General features: G+C 52.3%; 1 protein-coding gene across 1 annotated transcript; it reads left to right on the top strand.

Moving 5' to 3' along the window:
* Positions 1-745: 745 nt before the first annotated feature.
* On the top strand, positions 746-21,887 carry TBX10 (T-box transcription factor 10). Its single transcript, XM_036765309.1, has 14 exons — positions 746-847; positions 1,694-1,807; positions 3,576-3,647; positions 5,048-5,110; positions 6,290-6,367; positions 9,352-9,724; positions 13,764-13,832; positions 15,111-15,411; positions 15,494-15,595; positions 16,240-16,411; positions 17,742-17,897; positions 19,638-19,705; positions 19,922-20,016; positions 21,547-21,887. The coding sequence occupies exons 1-14, from the start codon at positions 746-748 to the stop codon at positions 21,885-21,887; spliced, it is 2,106 nt and encodes a 701-aa protein (XP_036621204.1).
* The last annotated feature ends 2,061 nt before the right edge of the window (positions 21,888-23,948 follow it).

The raw sequence follows: 23,948 nt of genomic DNA, 5'->3' as shown, positions 1-23,948 counted from the left end.
CTAGGTAACTGTAGGTTTACCTTCAAGACCCCCCTTTTTAACATGATTGCTCCCTTCTGTTCTCCTGTTGAGGTCTAGGGGTGCTGGGAACCCCCAAATTCAAGGGACAAAAGCCTCAATAGAATTAGACCCAAGCCTTCTTTTTGTCAGACAAGGTTTATTAAAATGCCGGTTGAGGTGGGTGGGATTTGAAGAATCCGAGCAATCTGGTAGACAAGACCAGTCTTTCTGCAGTGTGGCCAATAGCTCAGGGTGACCGGGGCGTAACAGAGAAGGGATCTAGATGGAATTGAGGGTGGGAAGTGGGGGGAAGGAGTATCTGGAGGGAACAGACAATGAAGGACTGGGTTAAGTTAGAGGTAACAGAACTGGAGACTGAGGCAGGGTCACAGCCACAATGCAAGGACAGTTGAAAGGATTATTAACTGGGAAGGGCCGGGTGCCCCAATTGAACTCCAGGGACCTGGGCCACGTGGGAAAGTCCAGGGCCTTTCAGGGGTCCATCATGGGTGCCCCATCACTCCCAACCCAATCATTTCCAGATAGCCCCTCCTCACCACCCCCACCCCCATAGCCAGTGAGCACACACCACAAAGTAGAACGGTTATGAGAAACCAACAGACCCACAGAGCACATTTAACGGCGCATACAATTCTCCTCACCCATTGCCCCCACCTCCAGAGCCTGGATGGGAGGGAGCCTCCCCCTGAGTGCCGGAGAGCAATTTTCTAGCTCTTTCAGTGGGATGGAGAAACTGTATGAGGACAATCCCACCATCTACCAAGCTGCCTGCCACAAGAAGCGGGGAGCATCCTCCACGGTGGAAGTTTACATATTCCCTAACCAGGTCATGCAGACCCTGAGACCATCACTGGGAGGGCTTGGAGGCCCCTCTTCCTGGCCCTTTCCAGACACAGAAAGGTCTCTCACACTTACCTGGGGACCAGGGTTTTTACTGCTGCTGCTTATAGTGAGGTGTGGGATGACGGATTCCCAGACTGGGGGAGGGGTGTGACTCTGCCCCGCCCCCGCCCCGCTCCAGTTTTGCCAGATTCAGCGATTCCAGGTCACTCCTGCCTTCAAAGAGGCCTTCAACATGAGGCTGAAGCAGCCATGGCTAAAGGCACCCTGCCCTTTTCAACTGCTGCCCCAGAGGGGTCTTCCCCATTGTCCTGTTGGCTTCCAAAGCTTGGCCTCCCACCCAGTTGTCAAACTTGAAACCTGGGACTCTGTGCTGTGACTCTGAGCTGGCACTGCTCCAAACTTACTGGGCCCCTCTTGGGGTCATGTGTAACATGGGGGTGAGCTTCCCTCCCTAGACGTTACGTGGATGGGGAGGGATAAAATGGTGGTGACCGGCTCCAGTTTAGTGCAAATGCCCAGGGCTTAGCTCAGCCCTGGCACATAGCAGGTGCTTAATAAATATTTATTGACTGATCTGACTCCTTCCTTCCCTCCCTCCTGCTCTCCTTCCTTTCTTCTCTCTTTCTTTCATTCTCTTCCTTTCTCTTTCTTTTTTTCTTTCTTCCTTTCCCTCTCTTTCTTTTCCTTCTCTTTCTCTCTCTCTCTCTCTCTCTCTCTCTCTCTCTCTCTCACTCCTTCCTTCCTTCATTTCTTTCTACCTTCCTTCCTTTCCTTCCTTCTTTCTTTCCCTTTCTTTGCAGGCAGGCTCCCCTCCCCTTCTGTTTCTCAGCTCATTTCAGCTCTGCTCCCCAGCCCCCACCGACCAGCAGAGCCCCAGCCCATCCATCTCCCTGCGGCCAGAGCTGCCACTGGCCTGACTGGTATTGAGCAGCAATATGAAGAGGTGTGAGAGAGAGCAGTGGGCGCGGGGGACAGGCTGGCAGGAGAGATGGATGAGGGAGGCATGGAGAGGGCAGCTAGAGAGCCCCAGGCAGGAGGGAGACAGGAGGATTGAGGCAGGCACCCACAGAGCTAGAGCTGTCATCACACACACACACACACACACACACACACACACACACACACACACAGACTCACACAGATTTACACACTCGGGAGGCCCAAATATACATTGGCCAAGGAGTGGAAAGGCTGCTGCCTTTGGGGTCAGGGTACCTTGGTTCAAATCCTGGATTTGCAAACAAGTGCTCCAGCCTGGTACAGCCAGTAAGAAGCTCAGCTGTTCTGGGATGCTATTCCAGTCTATCATTTGAAGTGGCTGAGCTAGGGTGACAGATGTGGTCTAGCCTGGAGTGCTGCTGGCTGAGCCCCACTTCCTCAACTGGTACAGTATAGTCTGGGGTTGGGGGTTCCCTAAAATCCGGACACCTCACACACCAGTGCTGCTGAATGTTGGGCATTGGCAGGGGAAAGAGCTTTCCCCAACATCCCTCAAGGCCCCGACCTGCTCTCTCTCATTCACTTACCAACTTGGCTGAGTGCTTGATGTATGCCCAGCTCAGGGCCACGTGCCATGGAGGACAGGAAAGGAGAAGGTCCCTCCTGCCCTGCCCTGGAAGAGCCCACAATCGGGGTGGGGGGATGGGGGTGGGAGCAGGGAAGGGTCCCATGTAGACAAAGGTCTCTTCAGCTGCCCAGAGCAGCCCCTCCCCACCCCATCACCAAGGCCCTGGCCCTGCTGCTGGCAGGGAGCCTGGGTGGTCAGAGCTGAGGTTCCAGCGGGGCCAGCCACGGCCCTTTCCAGTCCTCAGTTGGTTGGCAGAGAGGAGCAGCAAGTTTCTATTAACCATCAGTATCTCAAAGAAAGACCCAGCTCTCAGCCTTCTGTCTAACCCTTAGTAGCATCCATCATCTCTAAAGCAGTCAGTTGTCAAAAAATAAACATTTATTAAGCATCTGCTATGTGCCAGGCACTGGGCTAAACACTGAGGACATAAAGAAAGATCAAAGATAGTCAGTCTCTGCTCTCAAGGAACTTGGAATCTAGTGAGGAAGATGACTATCTTCGATAACTAGGCACCAACAAGTTCATCTGGACAAAGTAAATGAGGAGACACAGCTCAGGGCTCTGCTAGACCTTGGGAAAGCTACAGCGCTCGGTCTGTTTCTTTACCTGTAAAACAGGGATGATAAGATGTGTTGATCCACAGAACGGTGTCTGTTCTGAGAAGGCAACAAATGAAATTGGGGTGTGTGTGTCCACGGTTTAATTTCTCTCACAAGCTGGCTGGACATGCATGGGAGTTATGGTCCAAAACTAAGCCACCCTAAGGGACCAGTCCAGAACTGACTCAGTTTGCCATTTGAGGGCCCCACTTTATATGCCTTTTCAACAAGGGCTGCTATCCTCCCACCATCATTCTGCCTTCAGAGGAAACACCTGTTCTATCAGACCACCCCACCACCAGACCAGACCACTCCCAGTCTTGGGCTATCGAGGTAGAAGAATCCAACTCCACCCGAGCCCAGGCAGATTAAATCAATTCAGGCCTGGGTTGGAGTTTGACTGGGATAAGACTTAATGGAATTCTATTATTGGTAGTGTTCTTCTGAAGAGCTTTTCAGGAGGGGGCTGGGGGTGGGGGTGGGGTTGCGGGGGGGGGGGGGGGGAGCGCTGAATCTAAAAGTCTTTTTTTTTTTTTTTTTCACAGATAGAAGCAGCATCCTATGAGCTCCAGCGCAGCCTTGCTCTTCCTCACATTCCAGGGATCAAGAGATTGCAGGTGAACAAAGGCCAGGAGGCTGGCTGACCTTCTTAATGCAATTCAGCTGCATGAGGATTTAAGTGCCTACACTGTCCTAGGCACCAGGAGCACTGTGGCAAAAGTGAAACTGTCTCTGTCTTCAAAGCTTGGGGTGGTGTGGTGGCATGGAGAGAGGAGGGGAGGGGAGAACAGTAACTGGGGTGGGAGAGGAGAAATCAGGGAAGGCTTCCCATAGGGAGAGGACAGCAGAAGTGAATCTTAAAGGAAATCAAGGCTTTGAAGAGGCAGGGGGCAGAGGAAGGGCCTGGCAGTTGTGGAGGACAGCCAAGCTGCATAAAGGCCGGGGTTGGAGCTGGAAGAGCAAGTTTGAAAAGGCGGAAGCGAGACTGTGAAGCCAGCTAGTCAGGCTGAGCATTCATTAAGCACTGTGTCCCTGGCATTGTGCTAAGTCTGGGGGACAGTCCCTGCCCGCAAGGGGTTTACATTCTGGGGAAGGGCCTCAAATGCCAAGCTCAGGAGTGTGTGTTTGATTTCCACAATAGTAGAGAGCCTTTGGAGCTTGGTGAGCAGGGGAGTGACACCATGGGCCCGGGGCTTTGGGGAGGTCAGTCACTGGGGCAGCTGAGTGGAGGAGGGATTGGAGGGGAGAGGCTAGAGGCTGGGAGGACGCTAGGAGTGCTCAGGGCCTCCATGCACCAGGGTAGGGGCTGGATGTGGAGGACAAGACTTGGTACAATCTCATGGGGCCATTGTGGGGTCATGACTATTGTTGCTGTTGGAGGATTATAAGCTCATAGGCCCAGAGCTAGAAGGGGCCTCAGAGGTCAACTCACAGAAAAGGGAACTGAGGCAGGAGACTATGGAACCATAGTTGCTTCTCTCAATCATTGGGGCCCCTGGAGGCTGGGCTTTGTCTTTGTCTAGAGGGGGCTCAGACTCTACCCATTTCCAGCTTCCTTCAGCCCACAGTGACCTCTGCCCCTGCCCCACCCAAGCCCACCCTCACCCTCATACTCAGTGCCCTCGCCATCACTACCCTTGCTCCCAAAGGGTCATGAATGCAAGATGCAGGGCTGGGCTCCAGAGGACTTGGGCTGGGCTGGGTTCATGGGCACCAGAACTGAGCTGGGCTGGACTCCAGAGCATCGTGGCTAGGCTGGGCTGCTCCTGCAGATACAGGTCTGTTTCCCCCTCCAGGGACCCTAGGGGGCTTTAAGGCAGCATCCCTGTCACTGTGATCTCCAAATCATCATCTGGAAATTGCTTGTGAGTGGGTCAGCTGCTAAAGAAGACAAGGGGGCTGGCCTAGTGGGACCCAGGAGGTGGGAGGAGAAGGGGATGAAGGTGAGGGGGGAGGGAGGCTGCTATCATCCACCACTCCTTGCTACGGCTCTTCTTCTGGACCACTCTCTTCTCAGCCCCACCTGGTCCAGAGCGTTCCAAGAGACAACTCCTGCTCGTTGCCCTCCAGAAGCCTGGCGGTGAGGGCAAAATCTGGGCAAGCAGGTGCAGCTGCCCCCTGGTAGCCAGGAGAGACCCAGTCACCCACCTGTGGAGATGACCTCTGTATCTCCACCAAAGAGCTGGGAAGACTGAGGGAGACCCTCGGAGAGAGGCAGACCAAGAGAAGGCACTTCAGAGACAGAGCAAGAGCCAAAGAGACAGAGGTGAAGAGACAGAGACCACCACTTGGGACCTGCAGAGACAGAGGCAGGGGAGAGCTGTGGAAACCCAGACTCAGAGTCGGAGTTTTAGGGAAGACGGTATCGGGAGAAAGGACACAGGCCAGGGTGTAAGCAGAGACCCCTGCATAATGACAAGTAAGTCTTGCTGGGTCGGGGCTTAGAGGTATGGCTGCCTGGAAGCCAGAGCAGGCTGGGCTAGAGGTCTCTGAAGGACCAGACCAGACAGAGGAGGATGGGGAAAGCAGAGACTGGGGAGTCGGATTGGGGACACCAGGCACACGCCCACCCAGGGATAGCTTGCTCAAGCTTCAGTTTCTCTAGGTAAAGAGGAGTCCTGAGCCCCTGGAACTGAATGGCTCAGGGTGGCAGCCTGCCTTTGCTTCGGAGCCTGTGGAGAAAAACTCAGCTTCAAGCCTAGCTAAGGGAGCTGTTGGGTTTGGTCAGGAAACTGGAAGACTGGATCAGGAAGAAGATGTCTGTGTTTAAATATCTAAAGGGCTCTCCCAGGGATTAGCTTGGATCTGAGTGACCCTAGAGGGCAGAGGCTGGTTCACAATACGGAAGAACTTCCGAAAATTCAGAGCTGTCCCTAAAATGGAAGAGGCTGTTTTGTCAGGTAGCGAATTCCCTGTTTCCAAAAGCGTTTAGGCAAAGACAGGATGACCACCTCTGAGATACTGTGGAGGATGAATGTGGATGGTCAGGGCAGGTGTCCTGGCATAAGGGGCATCTGAGATGTGCTTGGAAGAAAGCCAGGGAGGCTAAGAGGAGGGTTAGGACAGGAAGACCAACTAAAGGACCTAGGGCCAGTTAGCCTGGAGAAGAGAAGGCCGAAGGTGGCCAATAGTCGATGCTGGGCTGTTTCCCAGTAGAGGGATTAGCTCAGTTCTGCTGGGCCCCAGTGGGAGTGTTGGGAGCCGCCGAAGTAGAAACAGCAGATGTAGCTTTTGGCTTGACTGCTTGGGTGGCCTCCAGACCCCCTTCGTGGCAGATCTTCGGACAGAGGCTGAGGGAGCACGGGCAGAGGACGCCAGAAGGAGGATTCTTCCTCAGGTATTGGATGATTGGCATTTGGTTGTTGTCTCCCCCGCTCAGTTGTGAGCTCCATGAGCACTGGGACCATCTTTGGCCTCTTTTGGTATCCCTGGCACTTACATAGTGCTCAGCACATAGTAGGTGCTTAATAAATGGTTATTGATTATATAGCCTCTCCTATGTGCCAGGTACTGTGCTAAGTGCTGTTTACAAATATTATCTCATTTGGTCCTCACAATAACTCTACAAGGGAAGTGCTATGATTATCATACCCATTTTGCAGTCAAGGAAACTGAAGCAGGTTACATGACTTACCCAGGGTCACACAGCTAGTAAGTGTCTGAGGCTAGATTTGAACTCAGGTCTTCCTGACTCCAGGCCCAAAGTTCTATCCATTGGGGTGCTACCAGCTGTCTCTAAGGAAAGGCTGGATGCCTCTAAAGGCCCCTCTTACTCTGACGTGCCACATTCCCCAGGAGTGGGAAAAGACACTAGGCTGGGCCTTTACATCTGGAGCTGGAGGAAACCTTGGGGGATCCAACCCTACCCTCTCATTTTACAGATGAGGGAGCTGGAGCTTGGACATGGGAAGTACCTTGCCAAAGTCACACAACTCGGAAGGGTTAGGATTTGCACCCAGCAATTCTGGCTCCAAATACATGTTGCCAGCATGCCAGGTTGCTTGCTTGGGTCGCTTCCAGCTCCAGAAGCCTTTGACTTTTTTCCTAAAGGGATTTATATGATATAGGTGCAGGGTGGACAGTGTCTTTCTCAGTGGGACCCAGAGAGCCACATGACATGGTGGAAAAAGCCTTGCACTGAGAGTCAGAAGCCCCACTGATTCCAGGGGTGGCCAGGAGCTAGTCCCCTCTGGGCCTCAGCCTCCTCCCCTAGAAGAGGGCTCAGCTAAGAGCCCTCTCAACTCTAGGATTTCAATTCTTCCAACTCCCAGGCAGCTGAGAGAGGGACAGAACAGGAAGGAAGGAAGGAAGGAGGGAAGGAAGGAAGGAAGGAAGGTGGGAAGGAAGGAAGGAAGAAAGGAAGGAAGGAAGGAAGGAAGGTGGGAAGGAAGGAAGGAAGAAAGGAAAGAAGGAAGGAAGGAAGGAAGAAAGGAAGAAAGGAAGGAAGGAAGGAAGGTGGGAAGGAAGGAGAGAAATGAAGGAAGGAGGGAAAGAAGAAAGGAAGGAAGGAAGGGAGGGAGGAAGGAAGGAAGGAGGGAGAGAGGGAAAAAACCCCCCAACATTAAGCACCTAGTATGTGCCAGGCACATAGTGAACTTAGCACACTAAATGCTTTATAAATAGTACCCCATTTGATCCTTTCAATTCTGGGAGGTAGATGTTATCACAATTCCATATATATATACATATATATATATATATTCCCATATTTATTTATATATATTCCCACATATATGCCCATAATATTATAATATCCATTTTACAAATGAGGAAATTGAGGCAGAGTCCCAACCTGGTAAATGTCTGAGGATTCAACTCCATGCCCAGCGCTCTGTCCTCTGGGCTACCTAGCTCCCCTAAGAATTCAGTGAGCGAGAGTCCAACCCTTTCCCCAGACAGGCAGAGCCCAGGAGCCCAAGCCAGGTCTTGTCACTCTGGGCTGCTCGGAGGCCCTCGATCATCCCTGTCTGGCCTCCCATCAATGCCCCAGGTCCCACCTACCAAGGATCCCCTGCCATCTGACTCCCTTGCCCCTGCTGCTGGGTCATTGCGCCCCATGACAAGGCAGGTCTGAAGTCCAAACTGAGCTTGGAAAAACAGACCCACTGCCTTCAGCAGTTAACTAATGAGGGACAGGCCGACTCACAGAAAATTTGGAATTATAAAATAGTTTGATAGAACATAGTTGGGTTGCTTTTGAGAACCTCCCTGCTCCACTAGAATTAACTAGAGAGTGTTAAGGTCCCCAGAGGAGTAGACAGGTGAATAGATAGACCTTGTCTGAGAACCCAGGCCTAGACAAGAGCTCGATCCGGATGGCCAAAAGCATGCTCAGAGCTCGGCTGCTTTCTGTGCTGAGTGGAAGGGCTGGGGCAGAGTTGGCAGTCAGGGCCCAGAACAAGTCTGCCCCAAGCTTTAGTATATTGAGCTGGGGGTCCATAACTCAGGTTCTGAGAGGGGAGTGGCTATGGCCACTGTGTCCAGCATCCCACTGCTGGAAAGTGTCCAATGCAGGACTCAGTCTTCCTGACCCTGGTGCCCTCCTGTCAGGTGGACACAGAACCATCACTGACGACCCATTTGAGTCCAAACATCCATCAGTTCTGAACCCAACCATATCATTCCTTCATCGGCATCTCTCTACCTTTTCCACAAGAGGAGCTATGAGATATTAATGGAAAGCTTTGCTAAGATCTCACTGTCTCATCAAAGAGAGTGAGGTGCACCCTCCAGCAAAGAGAGACCTGGACTTGGAACCAGGAGACCTGGGCTTGGCTGCTCCCTTCTAAGACCACTTGGCGTGAAGCACTTACTATGTGCCAGGCTGTTAAGCACCTACTATGTGCCAGGCCCCATGCTAGCTGCCGGAGATGCAAAGACAAAAGGCAAACAGTCCTGTGCTTCAATGCTCCAGGGGCCTCCATACTAATGGAGATGACACATATACATCTAAGTTTATTTAAAATAAATCATTGGTCATTGGCATGGGGCAAGGGCAGGCACTAGCCTGGAGTAATCAAGAAAGGGACCTTCTGTGTCTCACTGCTTCTCTAGCCTTCATATTCTCTGGGCCTCAATTTACCCATCTATAAAAGGGATGAGCATATCGCTTACCTTCTCAATCGGTAGGGGAAGGAGAGAATTTGGAACTGAAAATTTTCAAAAATTGAATGTTATAAATTAATTGAGGGATTAATTAATTGATTAAATTTTAAAAGGGTGAGAACACGTGCACCTCTTCCCTTGGAGGCTGGGGCCATGGATGAGTAAACATTGGGAGGAATTCTCGTTCTGGTAACGCTTCACTTACTGGGAGATCAGCCCGGGGCCACCTCTCCATGCGACCAGGAGAATCTGCAGAGGGGAAAAACGGTCCCCGAGCACAGGGAAAGCTACTCCGAAGCCCACGCCTTAGAGCTCGCGTGGTTCTCTTCAGAGGGTCCCTCAGGGCCTCGCTCAGAATCGGAATCTCGCCTTGGGATTCCCCTTGCTGACCTCCCCTACGAGCGGCCAGCTGGCAGCCACTCCGAGACCTCCCCCAAAGGGCTACTCAGCACCTCCCAAGGCAGTTTATTCCACTTTGGGTCACTTCTGATTGTTGGAAAGAGTTACCTTAGGAGGAGCCGTCATCTGGGGTTCCAACTTCTCCGGACAGCTCCTGGATCTGTCTTGGGCGTGGCGGGACACGCAACAGGTCTGATGCTCAGATCAGACTAGAAAGGGATAGGAGCGGCTGTTGCCCCAGGCGTGCACTCAGATATCAAAGAAAACTAGGAAGCCGACTCGAGAATTCTAAGGCACCACACTCTCGTGGCACCCAGGAGGAGGAGGAGAATGGGTGATCGCCTAGGGTCCCCTGACTCTCAATAAGGAAAGGCCAAGTCGGGCTGTTTCTAGGGCAGGGACTTGGGTAAGGTGTTTGAGAAAGAATTCCGGCTGGGAGGCCACATTTGGAGAAAAGGGTGTTAGTGCGGTTTGGAGTCTGAGGGGGTGAACTGGCAGGCCGGCTAGCTGCGCTCCTGGCTGCCTGAGGGAGCTCAGATGAGTCCTTTCTCTTCCCTGGGCTTTCTATTCTCTATGCTCATCACATACGATGTGGCTCCTTCCAGCTGCGACATCCTGCAGTCCCTTGCTTCCCGGACCCTGCAGAATGGCTCATTGTCCCCCCACCCCACCTCTCTTCCATCCCTTCCCCTCCTGCCACTTTCCTGTCCCCGAAGAAGTCCAGCTCGGGAAAGTTATAAAGTCTCACGGTGATCTCCCTCATGTGGAGGGAATGTGGAGAGAGCTTGCTCTCCCATCCAGATCTCTGATCACTCTTCACAACTCGCCTGCAGAGCTAACCTTACCCGACCCCTCAGTCCTATTCTTCCCAGTACTGGGGCTCCTTGGAATCCTCTAGTCTAGGCTCCCTGCTCTTCCTCCCTCTCCATGGCCACTTCTTTCTTTCAGTAATAATAACATCTTCACAGGAACCACTCTGACACCCCCTTCCACACAGATGCCACCCCAGGTCCAAAGTATTTTGTGGATATCAGTCAAGATTCACTCAAAACCATACATAGCTCATGAGCCCCCATTGGTGTGTTCCTTTTAGCAGGCAACCAAAGGACATATTAATTCAAAGCAAAAGGCATTTAAAATAAAATAGCATAACAATATAAATTCATAGTATTTATAGATAAATATATAGATATTTAATAAACTAGCATAGCAAGATGAATGCATTGCACAGCAAGAAAATTGCCTATATACTCAGGAGTATATTCTCCCACAGGTTATCATACCACCAATAGGAGAAGAGATGCACAGGGAATGTATGAATAGGGAACATTCACAGAAAGGTGCAGGTGTAGAAACATGGGCTAGGGAAGATTGTATGGAGTACATGTGGCCAGGGCACATGCATGATTGGGACAACTCATGCCTCCATGAGTGGTCAGAGAAAATTGAGGTCCTCTGGTGATATGGCTGTCCACTGAGCCAGAATCCTCTGCTGTTCTTTTTCCTTTCATACTGCTCACTTTAGGGTTCCTCCTGAGAGCCACAGGCTTCTGTTCTCTGCTTCTGCTGCTGCTCCCTGGTGCCATTGGTTGGTATTCGGCTACTCTGTGGCCTCTCCCCCCAAAGAGAGGTGCTTGTCCAGCTCTTTAGCTTGAGAGCTCAAAGGCAGCTTTAGTTCTTGCATAATGCCATCCCCTAACCAGCAGCCCTCAGACAGCTGGCTAGAAAAACCTTTCGGTATTTTAAATCTGTTTTCTGAACTCCTTTGCTTCTGCTGCTATTCTGAGTACCTCTAGTTAAATTTTTATTTGAGTTGTATGAAATCCAAAATTCCTTTGAGCTTCTATCATATTCCTGGTCATTAAGTTAATCCTTCAAATCGTCCTAGGGGCTCCACTTAGCAATAGCAAAGAAGTAGGTGACTTTCAGGTGACAAAGTCCTTTTCAGCCTCCACCAAGTCCTCTGTTATGCATTCATGCCTACAGCTAGTCTGCCCCCAAATGCTTGTGCCCAGCACTGAGGAGGCAAAGACAAAAACCAGCTCTGGTCTCTCTGTGTTAATAATGAGAAGAATCCCCATCTCTACAGCATTGTAGGGTTTGCAAAGCAGTTTCCTCTGCTGGTTATGAGAATGAGCCCCAAACTCTGAAATAATTTTGGAAAGAAATCCATGTGGTAAAGGAAAGAGCCAGAAGAAGGTGTGGCTCCATGTTGAGTCTCTGTGAGTTTACATTTGAGTTCCTACAAAGGCATGAGGACCTTTGCCTGATTGGCCTCGGGGAGTCTCCAGAGAAGAGCAGTTTGAAATGTCTATGGGCAGGTATGACAGCATTCCTGCCAACCGTCTGGGCTTCTGTGAGTGTCTCTGAGCTCAATCTGACCCCTACAGCAAGCTTTTAGGTTAAACAATTTCTAAGAGGCCGCTGAGATGCGCAGAGGATAGAGTGCAGGGCCTGAGTTCAAATTTGGGCTCAGCCGCATACTAGCTGTGTGATCCTTGGCAAGTTACTCAACCCCGTTTGCCTCAGTTTCCACATCTGTCAAATGAACCGGAGAAGAAATGGCAAACCACTCTAGCATCTCTGCCAAGAAAACCCCAAATGGGGTCACATAGAGTTAGACACCCGGGGGTGAGGGGGTGCGGGGGAACAACTAAGCTACACAAAGCTAGGTTTGAATAATATCACCAAGTACTAAAGTGAGGGCACATGAGGTAGGGAAAGCTGTACGAGGAAAGGCAAAGGCAAACACAAAGGCTCCTGGGGGACAGGAATGACGTCCTGGTTTGTCTGCATCTGGTACATAGCATGAACTATGAAAGCCTTGGGGGCCCCAAGGTGGGGATTATAATCTCCTTCTCGGCAAAGAAGACCAGTTCCCAGCACACAGCAGGCACTTAATCTTCATTAGATACCTCGTTAAATTATAAGCTCCTCCCATTAGATTGTAAACTCCTTGAGGGCAGCACTTGCTTTTGAGTTTGGGGGCCTCTTTTTGTTTCCCCAGCACTTAGTACAGTGCCTAGCACAGAGCAAAAGTTTATAAATGTGTGTTGATTGATTCTAACTATGTGTCTGTGTTTTCTCCCCCTCCAGACCATCAGCATCATGAGGGCAGGCCTTGTATCTTTGTATGTTTCCCTCTGGCCAGTCCAAGGCTGGGTAGCCCACAGGCATTTCCTAAATGTTTAATTCAATCCACTGCCCCATTCTAGAACACGGGAACACAAAGACAAACAAATTAGCCCCTGCCCTCAGCTCATATCCTGCCCCATGTGACTAAGCATAACGGGAAGGAGTGAGAGTTCTAAAAACTTGGGAGACCCAAGGGCACCTGGACCTGGGCTGAACCTGGAAGGAGCCAGAGATTGAAAGGCAAAGAGGAGTGAGGCAGGCTGCCCTGATGAGGAGGTGGGAGGTCATGGCAACACAAACTCACACACAGAAAGACAGAAACAATTGGCCTGATGGGTGAGGCCTCTGACATCAAAGGAATTCCGTGAGCATCCTTTTCTAGTTTCTTCATGATTGAACGATTCAAAGGTGTCTGGGCTCTGCTTCCCCTAGGGTGGGGGGAATTTGAAAAAGGTTCAGCTCCCTTCGCCTTCTTAAGTATAAAACCTTGCTAGCCCTAACTTCTGGGGCCACTCAGGGTGGGCTGGCTGCACCTTCGTGTCTCAGAGACCGAGGTGGCAGACAGGAATGGCTGGAGATTCAGTTGGTATCCTGTGTGTGTGTGTGTGTGTGTGTGTGTGTGTGCTCGAGGGAGCGCACGCTCATGATTTGTAAGAAGCCATTCCTGCTCTCGAGGAGCTTATATTCTGTTGAGGGAGACAACAGGGACCTGCATGGCCTCTACAAAGTAAATATGTGGCGGTTTGGGAGGGAGGGAGGGACCAAGAAAGGCCTCGTTAGGATGGAGGTAAGTGCTTGGGCTGCATCTTGAATGAGACCAGGTAGTTCAAGAAGCAACATGGAGGAGGGTGTGCCTTCCAGCCATGGGGAACAGCCAGTGCAAAGGAGAGGAAGATTTTGTACCCAGGTCCTCAGATTCCAGGGCCATCTTCACCACCACACACCTGACATGTGGCCATCCAGCCTCTGCCCAAAGACCTCCGAAAGCATGAGGTCACTTGACTGACCTGGGCTTTCTCTCCAACAGTGCAGACGTTAGCACATCCATACTGACACCTCCTATGTGACTCTACCCTTGTTCTCCTCTTGTCCAGGCTTCTATCTACAGGGGCTTTTGGGAGACCTCCTGCCGAGTCCCAGCAAGATTTCAGCCTCCATTGGCAGTGGGAGGACATGGCTCCTTGAGATAGTCATTCCATCACAACAATATATAATTATTGTATAAAACATAGTTATTACATTAATCATAGTATGGTTCCTAATTGACCTGGAGAGAGATTCATCGGCATCTCAGGGGCAGCATGGAGCAGAATTTTGGCTGGCCAGGAAGCTTGGGGTTCTGGGTTCTATATTAAGTTGAACACAACACAGCCTGGCTGGTCTATGTCCCCTTTTGCTGGTGTATTTTTGTAATGTTTCATTGCAATGTTAATTATTACCAACCTGCCTCCCAGGAGTGCGAAGAGCAAATGAGATCACAAATGAGGAATTCACACGGATGGATTCAGAGAGAAGTGTGAGGAAAGAAGCTTGATAATCATCTCCAACATCCTCTCATTTGCTTCCAGTTCTCATTCTCTCTGTTTATCTCCTTATCTCTGTTACCTCCCTATCTTTTTGTCTCTCCCTGCTCTTTGGTCTCTTCCCCTCCCTCCCCCCCCACCCCATTCCTCACATATAAAGCATTTAGAACAGGACTGGACCTTAGATATCACCTAGTTCCTCTCTGCCCCAAATGGCAGAGAAGGAAATTCAGTCCCAGAGGAGAGTGAAATCATCAGACAACTAGGGATGGGTGGAGACAGGATTCACACTCAGGCCCAGTGACTCCTACTCTCATGCACTCATGGCCTCTTGGACATAAGGACTAGGACAGGGAACCCAGGCTTTGACACCAACCAGGGGCTGAAATTTGGCACATACTTGTATTTCTTCCTTATGGAGGAAAATTGAGCTCTGTCTGAGCACTTGGCTAGGAAAGTGAGTTGAGATAGACAAGCACCCACAAACCCTCCTCCCCCTTGGCCTAGCCCCACTCTGCTGCCCCAGGCCCAGCGTTCTGAGCAAGAGCCTTGTGGTTCTAAGGTCATAGAATCATAGACTTAGAACCATTGTGTCCAACCCTTCTCATTTTACATATGGGGAAACTGAGGCACAGAGCAGTTAAGTACTTGCTCAGGGTCATACAGCTAGCAAGTATCTGAGGCAGAATTTGAACTCAGGTCTCCCTGACTCGACATTTAACGCCTTTCCATAAGGATATGCTATTTATTTCTCTTTCCCCAAGGGTCCTGGTGTCCTGAGCTCTAAAATCTGTCCAGGCGGTCTTCTTGCCTCTCCTCCAGCTGAATTTGTTTCTGCCCAGTGCTTGGCCAGGGCATTCTTGCTCCACCCAGCCCTGCCCAGCCCCATTCCTGACCAGGTGCTCCTTGCTGCTTGAGGATGGCTGGGATGTTTTCTCTGTCTTGTCCTGTCTCCCCCAGCCTTCATCTCAGCCAGCGTCAGCGTGCTGACCTCTTCCGAGGGCTACCCACTGCCTCTGAACAGCCCTGAGTGGGCAGCCAGGCTAGGGCCCTCCCCAGCTGCCCCGGAGCCCAGCAGGCTGGACCCAGGGGAGGCCCGTCCTCAGTCAGGCTGGAAGAATCCCCACGTGTCCAATGTGACAGTTCAGCTGGAGATGAAGAGTCTGTGGGAGGAATTCAACCAGCTGGGGACAGAGATGATCGTCACTAAGGCAGGAAGGTACAGTGGGGGAGGGGCAAGGTTAGGAGACTGCTCATCCTCCAAGGGCCTCTTAGTGATGGGCTCCTCTGTTTCCTACCAGGAGGATGTTTCCCACCTTTCAGGTGAAGATCCTGGGCATGGACACGCTGGCCGACTATGCCCTGCTCATGGACTTCATCCCCCTAGACGACAAGCGGTACAGGTGGGAGGACAGGAGGAGGGACAAGAGGGGAGAGGAGAGGGATCAGAGGATTTGCAGCTGCACGGGGGCCTTAGTGCTGGATTTGGAGTCAGAAGTTATGGGTTCGATCCTGACCTTGCTATTTACTACCCATGGGACGTCAGACAAGTCATTGACACCATTTGAGGACAAGTTCGGGGAGGTAGACATGGTTACCCAGAAGAGGGCGGGGGAGGGAGCATGAGAACTCTCTTCCCAGCTCCCCAGTGGAAGAGGGATCGGGCTTATCCCGCTTGGCCCCAGGCGGCAGAACCAGGAGCATGGAGGGAGGGGAAGATGTGGCAAAGACTTTGGGCAAAATTGCTTTCCTTGGGAAGCAGGAGTTTCCCTTTTCAGGAGAGTTTCCAAGTGAAGGTTGGATGAACCTTGGGGGGCAGAGGGGGTGCTGGAGGGAGGAGTCTTATTCAGGCGTGCCTCAGTTTCCTCATTTGTAGCACTCCTTCCAGCTCTAAATTCTATAACTAAACAACCAATCCTCTCATTTTACAAGAGTGGAAACTGAGGCTCAGAACAGGGAAGGAACTTGCCCAAAGTCAAGAAGCCGCAGGGTCAGGACTTGGGGTTGTAACCACAGTCCACCTCCCCTTCCCCGCTCTGCCCTACAGATACGCTTTCCACAGCTCTACGTGGCTGGCAGCCGGAAAGGCGGATCCAGCCACCCCGGGCAGGATGCACTTCCACCCAGACTCCCCCGCCAAGGGCGCCCAATGGATGCGCCAGATCGTTTCCTTCGACAAGCTGAAGCTGACTAACAACCTGCTGGACGATAACGGCCACGTGAGCAAGGGGGCGCCGGGGGACTGGGCCCCAGATTAAACGATGGGGAAGGGGTGGAGGCGTAGCTCGGAATAGATGCGCCCCGAGGGGAGTGGCAGGAAAGAGCCCGGTGGAATCTTGCATCTTCCAAGTTGGTAACCTGAAGCCAAGCTTCATTTACCTCATGCCTTTAACCTGGGATGGGCACCAGATGGTACCGCGAGGAGGGATAGGGACAAAGCCGGGAAGACAAGAGCGATGGGGAATAAGCCGAACAGTGGGTGGGGAAGGGGCCAGGGAATGCCAGGGCGGGCAGAGAGGAAGCCCGTGAAAACCAGCGAATAGCTGCCGATCTGGGAACAGAGACGGCCAGGTGAGAGAGACAGAATGAAGAGAGAATGCAGCTGGGCACGGGAATGGAGCTAAGGGGGAGGAAGAGGAGAGTCAGGCGGCCAACCCAAAGGGAGCTGAGGTTGGAGCGAGCCCCAGGCCGGAGATGCACAAGCTGGAGGCCAGAAGGGACCTGAGAGCATCACGACAGAGGCAGGAGAGAGCCGGGTTCAGATCCCAGCTCCCACCCGCACTGGCTACGGGGCTTCACACCACTGCTTCCTCACTCTTTCTTCCTCTGCTGAATAAGAGTGTTGGACCACATGATTTTCACGGCTCCTTCCAGGTCTAAACGATTCTAAGTCACTTCCCTCTCTGAATGGCCGGTTTCATTTTTTTTTTTACTGGACCTGTGATTTCATTGGCATAGGGAACTCCTACTGATGCAGATTGGCAATTGGTCTGTAATGTATAATATTAGAGAGCCAGCTGAGACACCCAGAAGGAAAGTGACTTGTCCAGGGTCACACAGCCAGGATCTGTCAGGGGGAGAACCTGAAGCCAGGTCTTCCTGGCTCCCGAGGTCATCTTTCTATCTACTATACCCCGCTGCCTCACTCCCCACCTTACAGTGGTGTCACCGAAGCAAGCACTTTGCAAATACCTGCTTCTGAACTGAATTAGCAGGCCAGTCGTGGGAGATCGGGATTGTGCCGCTGTGTGCTAGGGCTGGAGAATCTGGGTTCTCAGATGGGGTACAGGGATAGGCGTTCTCTATCAGAGAAGGCAGGACACGAAGTGCGGCAGCCCTCGAGGTCCTGTGCCCTGGGTTCCCACCCCCCAGGTTTCCATTGCTCAAACCCTCCTGGGTGCCACTGGGCAATCTTCCCCAAGCCCTCTAGGTGATGCAGACTCAGCTCAGGTCCCTTCCACCGGACTAGGGAAGAGACGCTGTTGGGGTGCTGTGGGTCTGGGTCCAGCTGCCAGTCATCAGCCCATCTCAGCCTTCCCTCCTGCCCAGATCATTCTTAACTCCATGCACCGCTACCAGCCCCGATTCCACGTGGTGTTTGTGGACCCCCGCAAGGACAGTGAACGCTATGCGCAGGAGAATTTCAAGTCCTTCATCTTCTCTGAGACTCAGTTCACAGCTGTGACGGCATACCAGAACCACAGGGTAAGAGTTCTGGCCATCAGGCTTGGGGGACGGGGAGCTGGTTGTCTAGGGAAAAGGGCTGGACTTGAGGGAGCCTGAGATCTTTCTTTCCCATGGCCTCAAATGGCTCTTTGCTTGGTCAAGAAACCCAGATCCCAATTCAGGCTTCTCTGTGCCTCAGTTTCTTTTTTTTTTTTTGGTACAATGGGCATAATAATCTTTTCACTTCCTGGCTCGGAAGGTTGTTCAAAGGAAACATTAAAACACCCCAGAAATGTGAATTATGGTTGTTACTGACTGTGTGACTCTGGGTGAGTGCCTTTACCTCTCCAAGCCTCGGTTTCCTCATCTGTAAAGTGAGGGGATTGGATTGGATGCTCTATCTTCCTATAAGCAGAGCCAGAGTCAGAGAGGAGGGGAAGTGAGGCAGAGGCTCTGGCATTTTTCGAAGCCCATTCGGCTCTCCAAAACGCAGAACAAACGTTCAGTAGGGAAGGGTCCTGTAGTCACAGCATCAGCTAGGCCCCAGGAAGGGGTCTCAGGATCCCTCTAGTTCAAGCCTTAACTGACCAGGCAGCCATTCATCTGCAACCTTCCAGACTAGTGGTTCTTTCAACAGCGTCCAAAGACAGCCTGAGGCTCCAACTGCCGAAAGCAGCTCCTTCCACTCCAGGATAGCACTGGTCCTCAGGAAGTCTTTTCTGACATGCCCAGTTGTAACTTCCCCATATTGCTTTTGGTCCTTCCCCTTGGGCCCAAGGTAGGACACATCTAATGCCTCTTTCCCACCTCAGTCCTTCAGATACCTGCAGACAGCCATCATGTTCTCCTGAGTCTTCTCCTCTTCAGGATAAATGGCCCCAGAGCCTTAACCAAGCATGAAATCAAGGCCCTTTGCCAACCAGCTTGCCCATTTCTCAGTTGTTTCTCTTTATTGAAACTCTTCCTAAGATGGGTCACCCAGAGCTACTCACAATAATGTAGAAGGGGCCTGACCAAGGCAGAGGATGGCAGGAGAGGCCTCTTTGCCTCTGTCCCTTAGCCTTGGACATTATGACTTTTAAGGCTGCCTGGCTTCTCTGTTTTCTATTCACTTAAATTGAGCTCACAGTCCCACAGAACCTACAGATCCTCTTCAGACGAATTGCTTTTTAGTGAGGTCTCTACCATCTTGCTCTTGTGACATTGATTATTTGAACCTACATGAGACTTGACATTTGTTCCTAGTCAATTTCATCTTCTTTGACTTAGCCTGGAATTTGAGCCTGCTGACATCCTGCCTCTGTCATCCAGCATGTTAGGTCCCCCTCCTAATTCAGCATCACCCATAAATTGGATAGGCACATCATCTCTGCCTTTATCAAAGTAGAATAGGGCTTTGATACATACCCAGATTCCCTACCTGGTCCAGAGTAGTCACTGTTACATAATTCACTGATGAGAATGTTAAACCACACAGCACCAAACCCAGATCCCTGGAGCACTGTCCCTGCTATATGATTCCTGAGTCCCTTCATGGTCATCCCTCAGCCTCAGAGTCTCAGGAGAATTTGGGAGGCAACACTCAATGGGGATGGATCATGGGGCATGGGTGACAAGGCCTGATTAGGGCTAGGGTGGAGAGGATCAGAGGTGACCAGCTCAATGCCTCTCCACGAGGAAGGAGTCGGGGGAGGTGTAATGAGGGTCCTCAGATCAGTGCAGTTAATTCCCACCCCAGATTCTCCATCCTAAGTCAAAACCAACTAATCTCTTCCCTAGATCACCCAGCTAAAGATTGCCAGCAACCCCTTTGCCAAAGGCTTCCGAGAGTGTGACCCGGACACCTGGTAATAAATACAGACTCGTCTCGTGTTCCCAACCCTGGGTCCCTGCCTCTGCCTGAGCTGTGCCCTCTGCCTGTGGATTGTTTAACCCCTCAAGCACACAGACCCCCTCCCCAGGATAGATGAGCTACCCCCTTGTCCCAGCCTCAGCCCTTGGCCCTGCTCCCCTCCCTCATCACCCCTCTGAAGCAACAACAGGCCTCTTTGCCTCTGTCCCAGGCCTAGGGCCCCAAGGCCTATGCTCAGCCCCATGCTCCGGAGCAGCCAGAGCAACCGGGCCCCACTGCTGAAGGAGGACCACCAGGAAGAGCAAGGTAAGGCCCTCTCCTCCAGGGTGACATGGGAGGGGTCTGGGACAGAGCGCCTGACTTTGGAGGGGCTGCAGCTCTTCATCCCTACTCCCTCCCGTCTCTTTAGCCTCCTCTCTGGGAAGGTCTCCTTTCCTCCCAGGCCAGGGCAAGGTCGAATCCAGGGGTGGCTGAGGTTGGTTAGCTCAGTGGGTAGGGCATGATGCTAAGAAAGCCACAGATTGGCTCGCCATTCAGCCTATAAGTGTGGCTCTGATCCTTGCCCAAAGCCTGGCCTCAAACCCCATCCCATGTGCCGCTCCCAGTGGGGACCAGACCTCCACTCCAGCACTGCTGACATGTCCCAGGACAGACATTTTTACATGACAGTAAGCGAGCTCCGGGAAGGGGAGATTACTTGGGGTCCCAGCCCACACTGGGTCTCATCTGCTAAGGGCAGTCAGTCGTGTCATGGACCTGCACCATTGTCTACAGAACACTCACTTCTAGGAGAATATCCACAAGCCAGAGCCTTTCGGAGCCCCATGACAAAGATGAGAATAAAGAGAATGACCATCATCGTTCCCATCCCCCTTCTATTGCACAGCGAGGGTCCCAAGGACCTTTGTCACTGCAATCCCATAAGCTCAGTTGTACAAAGATTATTCCCATGTTGTGGATGTGGAAACTGAGGCAGGTGAAATGACTTGTGCAGGATCACACAGCTAATCGAAGATCATTAAATTATAGATGGAAGGGGCCTCCGGGGTCACCGAGTTTAGCCCCCCCACCCCCACCCCTTCACAGGCCCAGATTGGAGAAGGGACTTGTGGCCAATCACATACGTAGCTAATGAGAGAGCTAGGATTCGAATCCAGGCCTCGGACTCCAAGCCCTCCTTCCACTATGACATTCTGCCTCACCATTCTGTAAAATAGGCTGGAGGAGGACATGGCAAACCACTCCAGTGTCTTTTTACTAAGTCAGGCACAACTGAAAACGACTGAACAACAACCTTGGCCCCAGAGGGCAGAGCCTGGAGCGTTGGAGTTGGGGGAAGAGACAGAGAGGCAGACCCGGCTTCCTGCCAGTCAGAGCTATCCCAAAGTAAATGGGCTGACTTGGGAGGTAGTGAGCTCCCCATCACTGATATGAGTTCCTCAGCTCGCATCTCCTGACTGTGGGAAGGGAGGACAACTTTGAAAGCAGACTGATGCCATGGTTGGGGAGGGGAGGGGAGGGGAAGCCCTAGACTGGGGGTCAGAAAACTCATCTCTGAGATTGGACCAGACTAGAAGACTCAGGTCCCTTTGAGGCCTCAGAGGAGCAGGATGCTCTAAGAAGGTGGGCCAAGGTCACTTCCGGGAGCCTCAGCCAGAGCCTCCCTCCAGGTTCAGGGCTCCCCAGGGGGGAGTCTGGGTGCCTTGTCACATTCCCTTCTGTGAGGGTTTGGAGTCAGAGCCGTGCTGGCTGCGAGCTGAGGCCCCAGACCTATGCCGAAGGCTTTGACTTGGCTCTAGCCAAGTAAGCTCATCTGGGAAACTCCTTCTTTCTCAGACCTGGACAAACCTGGCCAGAGCTTCCGGCCCAAATTCTCCACCTCTGCCTCCAGGACCACCTCCCAGCTCCATCAGTACCCACAGAGCCCTGTGCTGTCCAGAGAGATCCCTGGGTCCCCCTGCATTGGTGCTGCCCACCTGCCCCCAGAGCTCCTTCTGGCCCCCACTGGCTATAGGTCCATCTCCTACCATGGCCCATACATGGGGGCCTCTGCCAGGGCCCGCTCAGCCCCCTACCCTCTCCCTGAGGCCAAGGTGCTGGGGAGCCAGGGAGCCCTACATCTCCAGCCTCCTCAAAGTGTCTTGGGCCTCCTGGCAAGCAGCCAGGACCAAGAGTAAGCATCCATTGTGGGCAGAGTCAAGGGGCTGGATGCAAGGGTGGGGATTTGACACCCTGGCCAGATGACTTCCAGCAGGATCCCAGCAGAGCCCCCCACATCCCATGACACAGCCTCCTCCTACCTGGTTTGAACCCCACCCTTGCAACTCCCTATCTTAGTGGTATGGGGCAAGTTACTCTCTTGCTAGCCCCTTGGACCCAGTTTACAGATGAGGAAATTGAGGCCCCGTTTCCCCGGGGTGGGGGGAAGTCATCACAAATGTAGTTAGACAGACCCACTCACAACTTCCCTCCCCAATTCCTAGCCTCCTAGACACACCTTAGTCCCTATCTAGCCCAGAGACATTACCAACCTTCCCCAAAAGCTGGGGCAGTGGAGAGGACAGAGAAGAGGGGGGCCCTAAACCCAGGTCATATGACTTGTAATCTGTTGTCATTTCTACTGACAGCTTGGGTGCCTTTTCCATCCACCTGGGGGGAGTCACATGGGAGTGGAGAGAGAGGCTCCTCTCTCAGGCCCCCTGGAATTTAATGCTGACATGAATTACCATCATCTTCAGCCCTGTTCCTTAAGTCATCCTGGGACCTGCTCCTCTATGCCCTCCTCCGACAGCCTGCATCCCAACCCCTACCCCTTCTTCCCCCACCACACACACAGCCAGGTCAAAGGGAAAAACCACCCCTACCTGCCCCAAGAGGGAGACTGAGGAGCCCAACCTAGGCCCACAGAGTCAGAGGTCATGTTCAGACACCATGTTTGACCTCCCAGGAATGCCCCGAACTGTCTTTGGACCAGTGGATATAGGAGGGAACAGGGACAAAAGCCATCAGAGCCTGGCATACAGCCCCACCCTGTGCCCCCTGGCAGAACAACATTTTCCCAAGGCTGTGGATTGGAGAGACACCATGAGACCTCTGGAAGTTGGTGTTTGGGGCTGTCTTACCCACACCCACCTCCCCTGTTCTGAGTGCAACTGATTTGGGGAGGACCCAGGCCAAGCCAGAGGGGACACAAGCCTCAGGAACCCAACCACTGGGTGGGGTGACACTGGTGTGTGACTCATATCACTGTTCCTTTCCTTAGACATTAAACAATTGTCATGGACATGCGAAGTTGTGAAGCTGATGGGGGGGTGGGGGTGGGGGGGGCGTCAATATGTATGCCTTTACACTCCTCTCCAATGTATTTATTTCTTTACACGGTAGAGGACAGAGTCAGGACCTAAAAAGATCTTGACAGGCCAGAACCATGGACCCACCTGAGCAGAATGAAATGTGGGTCAGATTGGCCCCATGATTTTATTGGGGTAAAGAGAGGCTAATACAGAAGCACCCTCTGCCCAGACAGATGCTGTCTGCTGCCTTTGAACACTTTCCAAGGGGGTGTGGGGGGAGGGCCCAACCCCCCAAGGCCATCTCAGGCTGCATTGAGGGGCTTGGGGCCAGCACCAGCCCAGCTCTCCTCTGCTGGGGTCAGACAGTTTTGAGGCTCATGGGCTCCAGCTGGGGGCGGGGGCCGGGTACGCATCTCAGGAATCATGGAATCGTGTTGATCCGTTGGAGGCTGTCCAGAGGAAGGCAGCCCAGAAACTAAAGGGCCTCAGGATGGTGCCACACCGGGATGGACTGAAAGATTTGGAGACCTTTAGCTTGGAGGAGCCTCAGGGTGGTAGGAAGGGGGAAGACCTGCCAGCTGCCTTCTGGGGTCTGAAAAGACATCATGGGGGAGATAGGCTTGTTTCCCTTGGCCCTAGAGCAATGGAGAGAGTGGCAGACAGGAGCTGTCCCATGCAATGGGCCGGCGGTGATGGAGAGGAGGCTTCTATGGCTCAGTAGAGATTGGCCAGTTGGGTGTGGAGCCAGCAGAGGAATTACAGATCCAATTTTACAACTATCTATCACCGACATTATCAGGAATGAGGCACTTGGAAGCACTGAAGTGGCTCAGGAGTTAGGGATTTACAAAGGGCCTCCCTCACCACTGCCCTGAAACATAGTTTAAGTATGAGCACACCCATTATACAGAAGAAGAAACTGAGGCTCAGGTCATGTGACAGGGT

This window comes from Trichosurus vulpecula, chromosome 6 (genome assembly GCF_011100635.1).
Source record: "Trichosurus vulpecula isolate mTriVul1 chromosome 6, mTriVul1.pri, whole genome shotgun sequence".
Classification (NCBI taxonomy): Eukaryota; Metazoa; Chordata; class Mammalia; order Diprotodontia; family Phalangeridae; genus Trichosurus; species Trichosurus vulpecula.
Note: the sequence above shows the minus strand (reverse complement) of the source record. Positions and strands in the feature narration are given on the sequence as shown.